General features: G+C 53.8%; 1 protein-coding gene across 1 annotated transcript; it reads right to left on the bottom strand.

Moving 5' to 3' along the window:
- Positions 1-1081: 1081 nt before the first annotated feature.
- LOC137302553 (stress-associated endoplasmic reticulum protein 2) lies at positions 1082-7679 on the bottom strand. Its single transcript, XM_067972296.1, has 3 exons — positions 7549-7679; positions 5658-5733; positions 1082-4554 (listed from the first exon to the last, which is right to left on the bottom strand). The coding sequence occupies exons 1-3, from the start codon at positions 7630-7632 to the stop codon at positions 4514-4516; spliced, it is 201 nt and encodes a 66-aa protein (XP_067828397.1). The 5' UTR covers positions 7633-7679; the 3' UTR covers positions 1082-4513.
- Between the last annotated feature and the right edge of the window lie 9864 nt (positions 7680-17543).

A 17543-nucleotide genomic window follows, 5' to 3' on the forward strand; every position in this document is an offset into this window, starting at 1 on the left:
GGGGGGAAGAAAGAGCAAAAGGGGGGGGGAAGAAAGAGCAAAAGGGGGGGGGGAAGAAAGAGCAAAAGGGGGGGGGAAGAAAGAGCAAAAGGGGGGGGGGAAGAAAGAGCAAAAGGGGGGGGGGGGAGAAAGAGCAAAAGGGGGGGGGGGGAGAAAGAGCAAAAGGGGGGGGGGGGGAGAAAGAGCAAAAGGGGGGGGGGGAGAAAGAGCAAAAGGGGGGGGGGGGAAGAAAGAGCAAAAGGGGGGGGGGGGAAGAAAGAGCAAAAGGGGGGGGGGGGAGAAAGAGCAAAAGGGGGGGGCGGGGGGAGAAAGAGCAAAAGTGGGGGGGGCGGGGGGAGAAAGAGCAAAAGTGGGGGGGCGGGGGGAGAAAGAGCAAAAGTGGGGGGGCGGGGGGAGAAAGAGCAAAAGTGGGGGGGCGGGGGGAGAAAGAGCAAAAGTGGGGGGGCGGGGGAGAAAGAGCAAAAGTGGGGGGGCGGGGGAGAAAGAGCAAAAGTGGGGGGGCGGGGGAGAAAGAGCAAAAGTGGGGGGGCGGGGAGAAAGAGCAAAAGTGGGGGGGCGGGGGAGAAAGAGCAAAAGTGGGGGGGCGGGGGAGAAAGAGCAAAAGTGGGGGGGCGGGGGAGAAAGAGCAAAAGTGGGGGGGCGGGGGAGAAAGAGCAAAAGTGGGGGGGCGGGGGAGAAAGAGCAAAAGTGGGGGGGCGGGGGAGAAAGAGCAAAAGTGGGGGGGCGGGGGAGAAAGAGCAAAAGTGGGGGGGCGGGGGAGAAAGAGCAAAAGTGGGGGGGCGGGGGAGAAAGAGCAAAAGTGGGGGGGCGGGGGAGAAAGAGCAAAAGTGGGGGGGCGGGGGAGAAAGAGCAAAAGTGGGGGGGCGGGGGAGAAAGAGCAAAAGTGGGGGGGCGGGGGAGAAAGAGCAAAAGTGGGGGGGCGGGGGAGAAAGAGCAAAAGTGGGGGGGCGGGGGAGAAAGAGCAAAAGTGGGGGGGCGGGGGAGAAAGAGCAGCGGGACGAGTGTGCTCAAAGCACGGCCGCCAATGGTGTGAGCTGACGTGAGCCCAGGCAGCTGGTTTATTAATCAAAAACCCACTCGATTTTACAATGAGATACACTTTTATTGCTGTTAAAATACAACTTTACAGGATTTCCAAAACAGCGTGTACAAATTTCACTTTCCATAGTACATGAACTCAAATTTAACAATCGAAACAAAATGCCAAGCTGAGTCACCACAGAAAGTAACCAGTGTGGGTTTTATTGGTATTTTTTTTTTAAGATTAGGCGATTATTCCGTGAACCAATTGTAAGCAGGCACTCTGTGTACGAGTGACCCAATAGTCCGTGCGATGGGCACTGTGTGACAGCAATCTCTGACAACTGGACGGAGAACGTTCTCGCGCTTCCCAACTACAGGCTACAACACCGGGAATCCCAGCAGCATTGGAGCAACCCCTCTCCCCGAACTTTCCTCACATTAGCTGCCTCCTGCGTTGTGCCATTCCCAGGCTTCTGCCTGCTTTTAAAAACTCGACAAGAGCTTTGTGGATCTGTAACGAGCAGCACGAGAGGTGGCAGTAACTCTGCTCTCCCGTGACCCCGATACTGAGGGAGGGGTAGCAGCGGGAGGCATGGGAAATCTCTACTCTTAAGTGTGTAACTTAATTTACCGTCCGTTTATCACAATTCCACAAACGTCAAGGTCGTGTTGGAATGCCCGAGATACACTGGCACTCAGGCAAGTCAAACTGCAGCAGGGTTCGAAGGGTGTGGTCGTTTGCTACGTTCTCAGATATTCCTCTGTGATTCAGGAGACCAATCTGGGGATCCCGATTATAGCAACAGACTGCAGTTCCTTGGTGGCAGACCAGGATACAACAAAGGAAAAAACCTGGAGACTTTCAAAGCCTAAACTCAGTCCAGGCTCGACTTGGGGTTTAAAGGGAGGGACGAAAGGACAACCAACTCTCCCCTGGTCCCGAGCACAGCAGCCTGTCCTGAAACAACGATCCCTCACGGGGAGAGGACAGAGCTGGGGTGACCCAGCAGGTTAGACACGGGCCTCTCGCTCAGCAAGACAAGGATCTTTCGCCTCAGCCCAGACTGACTGTTATACAAGTCTCCTCATTCTGCCAAGGGGCCAATGTGATATCAGTATGGTTAGGATCCAATGTGCTTGCGAGGGGGGAGGGAGGGAAAGTCAGCCTCCAATCCCACACCGCCCCCTAATTAAACACACAGAGGTCACCGGGTGGCTGGTGTGGGAAACAGAGAAAAGTAACACTGCTGCAGTGAAGGGTACTCTCGGGTTTCTGGAGGCAGAGTAACATTGTTAGGATAGAACAGAGGGAGCTTAACGCTGCACCAGGCTGCGCTACACCTGAACTGGGTAAGCTTCACACTGAGTGTCGGAAATGCAAAGATTTCCACGAACTGTACAATCACATCCCTCACTGATGAGCACAAAAAAAACCCACTGGTTCAACAACACATTTCAATTACTCCTGGGACCAAACAAGTCCAAGGCACGCTCTCATTTAAAAAAAACATTTGGTTTATAATCAACCATCAAACACTCCCAGGGCAGGTACAGCACGGGTTAGATACAGAGTAAAGCTCCCTCTACACTGTCCCATCAAACACTCCCAGGGCAGGTACAGGGTTAGATACAGAGTAAAGCTCCCTCTACACTGTCCCATCAAACACTCCCAGGGCAGGTACAGCACGGGTTAGATACAGAGTAAAGCTCCCTCTACACTGTTCCATCAAACACTCCCAGGGCAGGTACAGCACGGGTTAGATACAGAGTAAAGCTCCCTCTCCACTGTCCCATCAAACACTCCCAGGGCAGGTACAGGGTTAGATACAGAGTAAAGCTCCCTCTACACTGTTCCATCAAACACTCCCAGGGCAGGTACAGGGTTAGATACAGAGTAAAGCTCCCTCTACACTGTCCCATCAAACACTCCCAGGGCAGGTACAGGGTTAGATACAGAGTAAAGCTCCCTCCACACTGTCCCATCAAACACTCCCAGGGCAGGTACAGCACAGGTTAGATACAGAGTAAAGCTCCCTCTACACTGTCCCATCAAACACTCCCAGGGCAGGTACAGCACGGGTTAGATACAGAGTAAAGCTCCCTCTACACTCTCCCAAGAATAAGCAAAAGAACGCCCAACAGTGTGATGATGTCCCATCTCCTGCAATGACCATGCATTGACCCGAGTGAGATTACCAGTTAGGGGTAGCTGGTGCTTCTGTGCAGAACAGGGTGAACATGCAGTGTCCAGAACGAATCTGATACGAAGACTGATTGTGATAGTGATGGTGATGGGCCGGGCTGGCTGTCAGACTGGGAGATCAGAGCTGGACCTACCCCATCAGCATGGCTCAGTTACTCATCGTGGAAAGTGACTGTCGCTGGGGGATTGGTCCCCAATGGGTGGCTCACGTTACATTCTAGCTCAACACCATAGAAAAGGGGATGGCCCACTGCACATGGGGTGGGGAAGAACTTGCATTTATATAGCACCTTACATGACCTCAGGACATCCCAAAGCTCTTTGCAGCTAAAAGAAAGAAGGTGTCCTCCATAAATTCATGAATCTGTACAGAACCAGCACTCACTGTCCCTGGAAGCTGGGTCCAACACTCCACTCAGGAATGGGGTCAGTGATAGTCCTGCCTGGAGGGTCTGCTATCTCGCTGCTAGATCAGGACACCAAGATGCACGGGTCAGATACTCGTCAGTGACCCAGTGATCTACACGATTATTTTGTACCATGTTCCCATTTTCTTTAAGATACAGACAAGAACAGAAAAAGTGTGAAAATTGCGTGCCAGCCATCTCCCTTCACACAGGAGCGAATGCAAAATAACCGGGGCACATCTGGAAGGTTTAAAAAAAAAAGCAAATCTCATTCCTTCAAAGTCCGTCTCACTTATCTCTTCAAAATAGAAGACGTTTAAAAAAGTGTAAAAAGATTGATTGGCTATTGGGGGGAGGGAGGGCTTCTGAGCAGTGAACAGCCCAGGCAAGGGTCACAACACAGGGCAGAGTCCGAATCAACCCTGGGCACAGTTTAAAAAAAACAGCTGCATTTTCAGGGCTCCCCGAGCAGGCGTGTGCAGTACTACTAGTTAAGTACTAGTTAGTGGGGAAGGGGGGGGAAAGGGGTGGTTACAGAGATAGGGATAAACAGTCAGTAAAACCAAACCTTACCAAACGGCTGGAATGCGTGCTGCTGGGTACCGTAAACACAGCTCAAATTACCAGTGCAGTGGTCAGAGGAATTAGCATTGCTTTAATTCTCTATAATTTATATAATATATATATTTATATATATAGCAGTCGACAAGGTGCACCCTTCTTGCTTATTGCTAGGAAATACTGATTGCAGGTTCTGGTTTTGTGTCCACAAGTCCGTAAGACAAGAGGTTTCCATGTGCAGTCCAAAAAAAATCAGGAATCAGAAAACAAATATAACCATTGCTGTGAGGAAAACTGCTCCCAGTGTCCGGACCGTCCATCAGGCTCCCATCCGGATACTCTGAATAATCTGGAAAATCGCTGCAAAGGGGGAAATGAAACAAACAAATATTAGAACCAGAGGAAATCTCACCAGAATCTGCTCCAAGCCCACAGTCTCGTTACTCTCACCTTCCTCACCCCTACAAGTAAAAGCATCATCCACTGGCTGGTGAAGGGCCGTTGTAAACAGCACTGGATGGATTAGCCCGAGTACACTTTGCCCTTTCACCTTAGTGACCTGGGCTCTCATACACCTCCGCCCCACCCCAGTCACCTCTTTGGTCACATCGAAGAACACTGAGCCCGTTTCAAACTAGTTCTTGTGGAAGGAGTCCGTAGCACATAAAACCGCCCACAATCAACACTGAATTCAAAGAGCTCAGCTGCCATTACGAGTATCGGGGAGGTGGTGGGGGGGGTCAGACACCAGGAGTCACCCCTGGGTTCAAATCCAGCCCAGAGGGAGCGGCGAGACGTTCGTCAATGAAGTCACTTTCTTTGGTGTCACACTTGAGGTAAGTTTTCCAACAGCACCTCCCAAACCCGCGACCTCTACCACCGAGAAGGACAAGAGCAGCAGGCACATGGGAACAACACCACCTGCACGTTCCCCTCCAAGTCACACACCATCCCGACTTGGAAATATATCGCCGTTCCTTCATCGTCGCTGGGTCAAAATCCTGGAACTCCCTTCCTAACAGCACTGTGGGAGAACCGTCACCACACGGACTGCAGCGGTTCAAGAAGGCGGCTCACCACCACCTTCTCAAGGGGCAATTAGGGATGGGCAATAAATGCCGGCCTCGCCAGTGATGCCCGCATCCTCAATGAATTTTAAAAATGGTCCTGGTGAACGACCGGTGGAAATTTCATTGCTAAATGACAGTCCTTCCAAAAGGGAATTGGATAAATACTTGAAAAGGAGAAATTTGTAGGGCCGTGGGGAAAGAGCAGGGGAGTGGGACTAAATGAATCGATCTTTCAAAGAGCCAGCACAGGCACGATGGGCCGAATGGCCTCCTTCTACGCTGTATCATTCTATGATTCTTTTAAAACACCTTAAACCAAGAGAAAAAATAATCACACACTTTACTCCTGAAGTGCTGACAGACACCGTGTCGGAACAGTCAAAACATACACACCTGATCCACACACCACAAACACAAACAGCGCCAACAACCAGGGGGCCACTGGTGCCTTCTCCTCCTGTAGCGGCCTCTGGAAAACAAGAAAAGAGAACGTCAATAGTGTCTTCCCCCTCCCTCCAAGCACAGGCACAGACACCCGCCCACAGAGACAGACACAGCACTGGGAGCATCCGCCTGGATCCTGTGCTCAAGTCCCTGCAGTGGGATTTGAAGCCGTGACCTTCTGACTGAGAGGCGAGAGTGAGATACCCACTGAGCCCCGGCTGGGACTATCACGGGACGTGGAGCAAAGGCGGGTAAATAGAGTCGATGTGCAGATCAGCCATGATCCGAGAGAGTGCTGGGACAGAAACATAGAAAATTTACGGCACTGAAGGAGGCCATTTGGCCAATCGTGTCAGTGCCGGGCTGTGCCAGGCTGAATGGTCTCCTCCTGTTCCTAGGAGGGAACCTCATAACGGGAAGGCTGAGAGGAGGCGGCTCAGTGGGGAGCGCGCTCTCATCTCGGAGTCAGAAGGCCGTGGGTTCAAGTCCCAGTCCAAAGATTTGAGCCCAAAATACAGGCTGACTCTCCCAGTGCCGGAGGGAGCACTGCGCCATTGGAGGTGCCGTCTTTTGGATGAGACGTTAAACCGAGGCCCCGTCCGCCCTCTCGGGTGGACGTAAAAGATCCCGCGGCCTCTATTTCGAAGAAGAGCAGGGGGGAGTTCTCCCCGGTGTCCTGGGGCCGATATTTATCCCTCAACCAACATCACTAAAAACAGATGATCGGGTCATTATCACATTGCTGTTTGTGGGATCTTGCTGTGCGCAAATTGGCTGCCGCATTTCCTACGCTTCAAAAACATACTTCATTGGCTGCGAAGCTCTCTGGTGGCGGTGAAAGGTGATATATAAACGGGAGCTTTTTGACTCTGATGCAGATATTGCAATGTGTTTTGGGTCTGTGCATGCCCCCCTCCATCCTCCCCTTTCCCCTCCCCCTCCCCACCCTTTTCCCCCTTCCTCCCACTTGTTGCATGGCCCCCTCCTCCTCTTCCCCCCCTTCTCCTCATTTCCCCCCCCCCCCCACTTGTTGCATGGCCCCCTCCTCCTCTTCCCTCCTTCTCCTCACCCCTCCCTTTCCCCCATCCCCCCCCCAACTTGTTGCATGGCCCCCTCCTCCTCCTCCCTCCCTTTCCCCCCCCCACTTGTTGCATGGCCCCCTCCTCCTCCCTCCCTTTCCCCCCCCCACTTGTTGCATGGCCCCCTCCTCCTCCCTCCCCTTTCCCCCTACTTGTTGCATGGCCCCCTCCTCCTCCTCTTCCCCCCTTTCCCCCCCCCCCACTTGTTGCATGGCCCCCTCCTCCTCCCTCCCCTTTCCCCCTACTTGTTGCATGGCCCCCTCCTCCTCCTCTTCCCCCCTCCACTTGTTGCATGGCCCCCTCCTCCTCCCTCCCCTTTCCCCCTACTTGTTGCATGGCCCCCTCCTCCTCCTCTTCCCCCCTTTCCCCCCCCCACTTGTTGCATGACCCCCTCCACCCCCTCCTCCCTCCCCCTCTCCCCCCCCAGTGCTGGGGTTGAAGCCCAGGCACCAGCTCCATGCTGAGGTGGCACTGAGAGTTAGCCCCGCCCCCCGCCCCAACGAGCGGAGGCCCCGCCCACTAACGGCTCTATTGGCTGACACGGCGGGGGGCGGGAGGCCACACCGCCTGACTGACGTCCACCTCCGCCAATCAGAGGCGGCGCGCCGGCAGCCGGTTGGACCAGGCGGGACGTCAATCAGCCGGTTGCGTCATGACGTCTCCACCGAGCACGTCGGAGTCGGCCACGTAAACAGAATTAGTGCGGGCGGCGGGGCGGCGGGTAATGGCGGCGGGCGGGCGGGCACTGGGCGGCTACTCACGGTGCTCCGCGCCACGTTACCGCGCTGGGTGATGTTTTTACTGTGCTTCTCGTTCGCCATTCGGATTCGCTGCTTCGCCACCATCTTCGCCGCCGGACTTCCAGAGAGGCAAGAAAAGCGGAACCGGAAACCGGCCCTTAACTACCCGCGGGAGGCGGGACCTTATCTGCATATCCCCGCCCCTCCGCCGCGACGCCGCTCCCCCCCATTGGACCAGCCCCTGTCTATCAAACGCGGTCCCTGCCCTCTCCTGAACGCTGCACGTTCCCATTGGACCAGCCCCTGCCTGTCAGACATGGTCCCGCCCCTCCCCTGAACGTTGTTCATTCCCATTGGACCAGCCCCTGCCTGTTAAACATGGTCCCGCTCCTCCCCTGAACGCTGCTCATTCCTATTGGACCAGCTCCTGTCTATCAAACATGGACCCGCCCCTCCCCTGAATGCTGCTCATTCCCATTGGACCAGCGCCTGCCTGTCAAACATGGTCCCGCCCCTCCCCTGAACGCTGCTCATTCCTATTGGACCAGCTCCTGTCTATCAAACATGGTCCCGCCCCTCCCCTGAACGCTGCTCATTCCTATTGGACCAGCTCCTGTCTATCAAACATGGACCCGCCCCTCCCCTGAATGCTGCTCATTCCCATTGGACCAGCCCCTGCCTCTCAAACCACGCCCAGCGCTTGCCTGTCAATCATTCCTGCTTAAAGGCACCATCCCAGGTAGGGAGCAGAAAGTCAGAGGTCAGTTTATCTGGCCCTTTACCCCAATGCCCCTTTAAGATGCCCTCAGATCAGGGAATGATTTATAATCTGTGCGACAGTAAACACCTTTCATCTGCACTCACTCCCTGTCAACTTCTCGATTATAAATTACAGCGTCCCCATTTATAAATGGCCGAGCTCCGCCGCTGACAGGAGGCCGGAATTACAGCACGACGAGTTCACGTACAACGACAGCCTGCATTTACACAGCGCCTGTAACATAGTAAAACCTCCCGAGGCGCTTCACAGGCAAAATTGACACCGAGCCACATAAGGTGATATTGGGACAGGTGACCAAAAGCTTGGTCAAAGAGGCAGGTTTTAAGGAGGAGAGAGAGAGGCGGAGAGGTTTAGGGAGGGAATTCCAGAGCTTAGGGCCCAGGCAGCTGAAGGCACGGCCGCCAATGGTGGAGCGATGGGAATCGGGGGATGCGCAAGAGGCCAGAACTGGAGGAGCGCAGAGATCTCGGAGGGTTGTAGGGGCTGGAGGAGGTTACAGAGATAGGGAGGAGGGCGAGGGCCATGGTGGAGGTTACAGAGATAGGGAGGAGGGCGAGGGCCATGGAGGAGGTTACAGAGATAGGAAGGGGGGCGAGGACCATGGAGGAGGTTACAGAGATAGGGAGGGGGGGCGAGGGCCATGGAGGAGGTTACAGAGATAGGGAGGGGGGCGAGGGCCATGGAGGAGGTTACAGAGATAGGGAGGGGGGCGAGGGCCATGGAGGAGGTTACAGAGATAGGGAGGGGGGCGAGGGCCATGGAGGAGGTTACAGAGATAGGGAGGGGGGCGAGGACCATGGAGGGATTTGAAAACAAGGATCAGAATTTTGAAACGGAGGCACTGCCGGACCGGGGGTAAGTCAGCGAGCGCAGGGGGTGATGACTTGGTGTGACACCTTATGCAGCGTTACACTCAGTAACACAGGGCCACCACATAGGATTTTAAAATGGTGACAGAATTACATGTGGTGCTGGGGTCCAGTTATCCCCTGCCTTCTCGCCCTTGAGACAGTGCTGACAGCTAAACTGGCATGGTAAGACACATCAGCCTAGATTTCCCTGTAGGCTACACATTTTTCCCTGTATTTGCCCTGAGTCAGCACCTTCAGGAGAGGAGGGGACCTGAACCTCAGTGAGAGTCAGCACCTTCAAGGCAGAAGGGGAGACTGCCGCAGAGAGGCTTCTGTTCGTAAGAAGCGTTAGGGAAGGAAGAATTAAATAGAATGAGGTGGAACGGGCCCTTTTGCTGAAAGAGCAGGAAGCCCACGCTGGGTGGAGATAGAGAGGGGGACCCCCTCACAGAGCACAGAGAGTCCCCTCGACTGTGACTGGATTCTGTGTCTTCTGGATCGAATCCAAGCTGCATATCATCAGTCCAGTGGGACAAGTAACAACACAGCATCTGAAAGCTGACTGGGCAACACTCCCAGATCCACATAATCCCTAAAATAACACAAAGCAGGGAGCTGATTACTGTGTTATTTATTTTTTATTTTGCTAGTCGTTAACTCTATGTCATTATGTTCTCATTTAGAAAAAAAACATTTGTATTTGTTTTTGGAGGGGCTGTGACTTTTTTTAAAGGAATTTTCTCACCCATTTGTTTTCCAGCATTTCCTCAGTTCCCAAAGGAAAGGAAAGAACTTGCATTTTTATCACTCCTTTCACGTCCTCGGAACATCCTGAATCACTTTACAGCCAGCGTAGAAACTGTTGTAATGTAGGAAACGTGGCAGCCAATTTTCACACAGTCGGCCCTCTCAGGGGCCACTATTTCGAAGAAGAGCAGGGGGGAGTTCTCCCCGGTGCCCTGGGGCCGATATTTATCCCCCAACCAACATCACTAAAAAAAACCAGATGATCTGCTCGTTAATCCATTGCTGTTTGTGGGATCTTGCTGTGCACAAATTGGCTGCCGCGTTTCCTACATTACAACAGTGACCACACTTCAGAAAAGTACTTCATTGGCTGTAAAGCGCTTTGGGAAGGCATAATATAAAAGCAAGACCTTCCTGCCCTCCTTCCTTCCGATATTTTGGACCAGCACTTGCCCCTCCCGACCAAAAAACGCTGCACCCAGCAAAAAAAAAGAAAACAGAGAATTACACCATGCTGCAAGAGGAGGTGACCTGCTGCGCTCCTGGTTAAAGGGCTGCAGGGCCTTTGGGCCTCAATGGCTCACTGAGTCAGTTCACAGCCACTGGGGCATTGCAGAGCAGGAAAGGCCCAGGTCAGAGGCCTGGTCTGTGCCAGGGCAGCAGTGAGAGTGCAGTGATTGGCCTCAGGGTCCCTGAGCTGGGCAGGGGTGGGGGGGTGTTGGGAATCAACCAGAATTCTTACTCTAGTGGTGAGAGAAATGAGGAGACATTTGATTTACATTCTGATCTGGAATGCGCTGCCTGAAAGGGCGGTGGAAGCAGATTCAATAATAACTTTCAAAAGGGAATTGGATAAATACTTGAAGGGGAGAAATTTGCAGGGTTATGGGGAAAGAGCAGGGGGGGAGTGGGACTAATTGGATAGCTCTTTCAAAGAGCCGCCACAGGCACGATGGGCCGAATGGCCTCCTCCCTGTGCTGTATCATTCTATGATTCTTGTACCCCCTGCGGAATGTGGGCGGCAACAGGATTGGGCTGGAAGGCGATGCCCTTGTGGTCGATCAGCCTGCTTTTTGAAGAATTGGGTGGAGCCAGCATAGCCCCTGGTGAGCAGACCCGGAGACTGGCTCTCTGGGCTCACACGTGGGCAGACCGGATGAGGCACCAGAGGGGTGCTGGAGCCTCCGGAAACGGAACGGTGTCCCAGAGAGAGTCAGATTCCAGTTTAACAGGTTGGGGAGGACCAGAGGATGTGAGTTTGAACGACGCATGAGTAGGAATAGACTGGGTGTTGGGCGTCTCTTTCCCCAGAGAGGAGTGAGCCTCTGGAACACATTGTCGGCTGGTGTGGTGGGTGCCGACTCTCTGCCTCCAAGAGGGAGCTGGACCAGTTCCTGACTGGGGCAGAGATCGCCTCATATAGAAGGTAAGCGTCTTTATAGATAACACTCGGTCCGTGTGATCTCCTGGACTGGCTTCGAGCGCCTGAGGGGGGGTCGGAGAGGAATTTTACAGAGTATTTTTTCCTTTAATAGCCCTGGGGTTTTTCTGATTTTGCCTCTCCCAGAAGATTACCCGCCTGCGAGGTTGGGGAGAGGGCTGGGGGCTGGGGGTGGGAGGGGTAAATGTCGGACACGTGATGCTCCAGCAGTCTTGGTGTGGGGCAGGCTTACATCGAGTTACATCGAGTCTACAGAACAGAAACAGGCCATTCGGCCCAACTGGTCTATGCCGATTTTTTAAAAATATATTCACGGGGTGTGGGCGTCGCTGGCGAGGCCGGCATTTATTGCCCATCCCCAATTGCCCTCGAGAAGGTGGTGGTGAGCCGCCTTCTTGAACCGCTGCAGTCCGTGTGGTGAAGGTTCTCCCACAGTGCTGTTAGGAAGGGAGTTCCAGGATTTTGACCCAGCGACGATGAAGGAACGGCGATATATTTCCAAGTCGGGATGGTGTGTGACTTGGAGGGGAACGTGCAGGTGGTGTTGTTCCCATGTGCCTGCTGCCCTTGTCCTTCTAGGTGGTAGAGGTCGCGGGTTTGGGAGGTGCTATCGAAGAAGCCTTGGCGAGTTGCTGCAGTGCATCCTGTGGATGGTACACACTGCAGCCACAGTGCGCCGGTGGTGAAGGGAGTGAATGTTTAGGGTGGTGGATGGGGTGCCAATCAAGCGGGCTGCTTTATCCTGGATGGTGTCGAGCTTCTTGAGTGTAGTTGGAGCTGCACTCATCCAGGCAAGTGGAGAGTATTCCATCACTCTCCTGACTTGTGCCTTGTAGATGGTGGAAAGGCTTTGGGGAGTCAGGAGGTGAGTCACTCGCCGCAGAATACCCAGCCTCTGACCTGCTCTTGTAGCCACTATATTTATATGGCTGGTCCAGTTAAGTTTCTGGTCAATGGTGACCCCCAGGATGTTGATGGTGGGGAATTCGGCAATGGTAATGCCGTTGAATGTCAAGGGGAGGTGGTTAGACTCTCTCTTGTTGGAGATGATCATTGCCTGGCACTTGTCTGGCACGAATGTTACTTGCCACTTATCAGCCGTAGCCTGGATGTTGTCCAGGTCTTGCTGCATGCGGGCACGGACTGCTTCATTATCTGAGGGGTTGCGAATGGAACTGAACACTGTGCAATCATCAGCGAACATCCCCATTTTTGACCTTATGATGGAGGGAAGGTCATTGATGAAGCAGCTGAAGATGGTTGGGCCTAGGACACTGCCATGAGGAACTCCTGCAGCAATGTCCTGGGGCTGAGATGATTGGCCTCCAACAACCACTACCATCTTCCTTTGTGCTAGGCATGACTCCAGCCACTGGAGGGTTTTGCCCCTGATTCCCATTGAGTTCAATTTTACTCGGGCTCCTTGATGCCACACTTGGTCAAATGCTGCCTTGATGTCAAGGGCAGTCACTCACCTCACCTCTGGAATTCAGCTCTTTTGTCCATGTTTGGACCAAGGCTGTAATGAGGTCTGGAGCCGAGTGGTCCTGGCGGAACCCAAACTGAGCATCGGTGAGCAGGTTATTGGTGAGTAAGTGCTGCTTGAGAGCACTGTCGACGACACCTTCCATCACTTTGCTGATGATTGAGAGTAGACTGATGGTTTACGCTCCACACAAGCCTCCTCCCTCCCTACTTCATCTCACCCTATCAGCATACCCTTCTATTCCTTTCTCCCTCATGTGTTTATCCAGCTTCCCCTTAAATCCATCTACACTATTCACCTCAACTACTCCTTGTGGGAGCGAGTTCCACATTCTCACCACTCTCTGGGTGAAGAAGTTTCTCCTGAATTCCCTATTGGATTTATTAGTGACTATCTTATATTTATGGCCCCTAGTTCTGGTCTCCCCCACAAGTGGAAACATCTTCTCTACGTCTACCCTATCAAACCCTTTCATTATCTTAAAAACCTCTATCAGGTCACCCCTCAGTCTTCTCCTTTCTAGGGAAAAGAGTCTCAGCCTGTTCAGCCTTTCCTGATGCTTACAACCTCTCAGTTCTGGTATCATCCTTGTGAATCTTTTTTGCACCTTCTCCAGTGCCTCTATATCCTTTTTATAATATGGAGACCAGAACTGCATGCAATACTCCGAGTGTGGACTAACCAAGGTTCTATACAAGTTTGACATAACTTCTCTGCTTTTCAATTCTACCCCTCTCGAAACGAACCCCAGTGCTGGGTTTGCCTTTTTTATGGCCTTATTAACCTGTGTCGCTACTTTTAGTGATTTACCTTTAGCTTGATCAGGATCAGATGGTCTTTTGCTACCCATCAATTCCTACATTTGTAGGTATCAGGAGAGGAGGCAGCAAAATTGGAAGGGAAAGGGGGAAAATAATCAGAGGGACAGTAAGGGTATTTCTGGGATTTTCATCTGCCATTCCCTGAATTGAATTGGACAGAGCCAGTGAATAATGCAGAGTCACAGGAGTTGAAGGTCAAAAGGGGAAAGGCTAGGATTTGGTCCTGCCAATGATTAACAGAACCCAGACTGCGCAGATTAGATGAAGAGAAACACAAATATGATTAATCTGGTAACAGCGCTTATACAAAGGGCATCTGGACACGAGCAAACGAGAGGACAAATGGGAAGAAAGGAGAATAAAATGGGACTGATCGATCGACTATCTGACCTATTTTCTTTCGGGAGCGTGGCTATCTCACAGACTGATCTTCTGACAGAGCAACGGGTGGTGGGGAGGAGGTCCCGAGAATCCAGTGTGCTCTGGGTGTCAGAGTCCGGCTCTGAGGGGATGGAGGAGACGGCTGAGTGTTCCCTGGAGGAGATGGCGGAGGGGATCGAGAAGGACTTCCAGCGGCTGGTGGAGCGGCTGGGAGGGAGGGAAACCATCCTGCTGGTGGGAGAGTTCTGCAAGGACAGCAAGCCCCCCGGGGAGGGGGGGCTGCTCTGCCGTGAGCTGGCCCAGGAACTCTTCACACGACCTCAGCGTTCCCGCGGGGAGCTGAACGAGGAGGGGGAGCGGGAGGGCTGGCGGGAGTTCGGATCACGACCTGCCACCGGGACGGACGAGCTCGAGGCTGGGCCTGCGAGGGCTCTAGCCGGGCGTCCCGGATCGCGGTCCGTCACCTCGAGGCTCGTGTTGTTTGTCTTCCGACTCGAGTATCTGAAAAGCCCGGAGAACAGAGTGGTGGTGAAGGAGATTCTGAAGGATGTGAAGAAGCGATGTAAAGCATTCAGCCCCACGGTGCTCGGGCTAATATACTGTGAGACAGACTGCGTGGAGGTCGCTGACTGCCTGCTGCTGCTGTCCCAGTTTATGGCTGAGGTTTTCCATATTCCCAATGGGAGGGCTGCAGTCTGCGTCAGTCCCTACGTGAAGTCCAGATCCAACTCCATCATCAACACCAAGAGAAAGATTTGCGAACTGCTGAGCTCCAGCGATACAGGTGAGGACCAGTCAATAGGAACGGGTCAACTCCATCTTCTTGCCTCAGTGCACGGCCGAGAGAGGTCTCCAAATTATAGAAAGGATATCGAGGCACTGGGGAAGGTGCAAAATAGATTCACAGGGATGATACCCAGAACTGAGAGGTTATACCTATCAGGAAAGGCTGAACAGGCTGGGGCTCTTTTCCCTGGAAAAGAGAAGACTGAGGGGTGACCTGATCGAGGTCTTTAAGATTATGAAAGGGTTTGATAGGGTAGACGTAGAGAAGATGTTTCCACTTGTGGGGGAGACCAGAACTTGGGGCCATAAATATAAGATAGTCACTAATAAATCCAATAGGGAATTCAGGAGAAACTTCTTTACCCAGAGAGTGGTGAGAATGTGGAACTCACTCCCACAAGGAGTGGTTGAGGTGAATAGTGTAGATGGATTTAAGGGGAAGCCGGATAAACACATGAGGGAGAAAGGAATAGAAGGATATGGAGATAGGGTGAGATGAAGTAGGGAGGGAGGAGGCTCGTGTGGAGCATAAACACCGGGATAGACCAGTGGGGCCGAATGGCCTGTTTCTGTGCTGTACATTTGATATAATTCTATCTAACCATTGCCGAGCCTGGATAGGGGGGTAGGGGTCAGCGGGAGGGGAGGTACCGTGAGGTTTAAACGTCCCCCGGGCAAGGGAGGGTGGCAGTGCCTGCACTGGATCAATCTCCAGCGACTCCTACTGGATGGAGTGTGTGCCTGGATGTGACTCACCCCATGATGGAATAGCCTGCCGACAATCGCTGTTGAGGCTCACGCCTGGGCGGGGTACAGGAGGGTGATCGGGGCCATGGAACCTGAACCCCAGCAAGGGGGGGTGGGGAGCGGGGGGGAGAGGCACGTCACCAGAGGTAATAGGTATTGCACGCTGGGAATATTGATCCTCAGATATAAAATAAACTCCCCTTTAAGGTCTGATTCATGCTCATGTGTCCCAAATGTAATTCTGATATTTATGTGTGAAATAACGATCCAGTGAGCTGGACTTGCCGGGAGGTTATTAATTTAATTGAGAATCACAGGACACAAGAACATTCTGGTAACCTTCCAATCTTCTTCCTCGCGGGGGTGGGTGGGGTCAAAGGGAGGGGGGGGGCTAGGATGCCCTGACTCTCCTACAAACTCTTGGGGAACGAGTTTTACTCCGAGCCGGCTTCCCCCGGGTCCGCGGATATTCGCGCGGGGAACCCGGAAGCGAATTGAGTGCGATCGCAACTCAACTGAAGGTGAGGATCTCAACTTCTGGGTCTCCCCCTCTCCAGGCAGCCAGAGTGACAGGCTGTGGGGGGGGGAGGGTGGGGGGAGAGGATCCGCGAATCAGAGAGGTGGGGGGCGGGAGGGAGTGAGAGATCATCGGCACAGCAAAAAAAATCAGAGGGTGGGGGGAAAGGTGCGGGGACGTGGACGACATTGGGGGTCCCAGGATCGGGGATCGGGGGGAGTCCCAGTATCGGGGATCAGGGGGTCCGGGGATCAGGGGGGGTCAGTATCGGGGATCGGGGGGTCCCAGTATCGGGGATCACGGGGTCCCAATATCAGGGGTCCCAGTATCGGGGATCGGGGGGAGTCCCAGTATCGGGGATCAGGGGGTCTGGGGATCAGGGGGGTCAGTATCGGGGATCACGGGGTCCCAATATCAGGGGTCCCAGTATCGGGGATCGGGGGGTCCGGGGATCAGGGGGGTCAGTATCGGGGATCGGGGGGGTCCGAGATCAGGGGGGTCCCAGAATCGGGGATCGGGGGTCCCAGTATCGGGGATCACGGGGTCCCAATATCGGGGATCAGGGGTCCCAGTATCGGGGATCGGGTGGTCCCGAGATCAGGGGGGTCCCAGAATCGGGGATCGGGGGTCCCAGTATCAGGGATCAGGAGGGGTCCCAGTATCAGGGTTGGGGGGATCCCAGTATCAGGGATCAGGGGAGTCCCAGTATTGGGGATTATGGGGGTCCCGGGATCAGGGGGGTCAGTATCGGTGATCGGGGGGTCCCAATATCGGGGATCAGGGGGGCCCTGGGATCAGGGGGGTCAGTATCGGTGATCGGGGGGTCCCGGGATCAGGGGGTCCCAATATCGGGGATCAGGGGGTCCCAGTATCGGGGATCAGGGGGTCCCAGTATCGGGGATCAGGGGGGTCCCAATATCGGGGATCAGGGGGTCCCAATATCGGGGATCAGGGGGTCCCAGTATCGGGGATCAGGGGGTCCCAATATCGGGGATCAGGGGGTCCCAGTATCAGGGATCGGGGGGGGGTCAGTATTGGGGATTGAGGGGGAGAGGGGGATCAGTATTGGGGGGGGGGTCAGCCAGCATTGGGAGAGGGCCGGTGGGGTGGGGGGGTCGGCCGATCGCGGGGGTCTTGTTAGCCAGGTGAGCTTGTTGGGCCTGGATGAAGCTCTCCTGCTCCTCCGGGCCCACAAGCAGTGTAATAAAGGCCCTCACTCACCTCGTGGACCCGGCCCTTCCTGCCTGCTTTCACCTGACGTGAATCAGAAGTGATGGGAAACCCCAACAGGTGAGGTTAAAATCATTTTAAGTTTTCCAATACACGAGATATGAAGTCCCTCGGGTGTCTCAATGAGGTACATTTGCCCCTTTAAGTATCGGCCCGCCGGCTTTAAGTGTGAGTGGGACTTCCAGGTGCCTGTTTTGTGTGTAGATTTTTTTTTCAAAAAATATACT

The sequence above is a fragment of the Heptranchias perlo genome, chromosome 35, assembly GCF_035084215.1.
Source record: "Heptranchias perlo isolate sHepPer1 chromosome 35, sHepPer1.hap1, whole genome shotgun sequence".
Lineage (NCBI taxonomy): Eukaryota > Metazoa > Chordata > Chondrichthyes > Hexanchiformes > Hexanchidae > Heptranchias > Heptranchias perlo.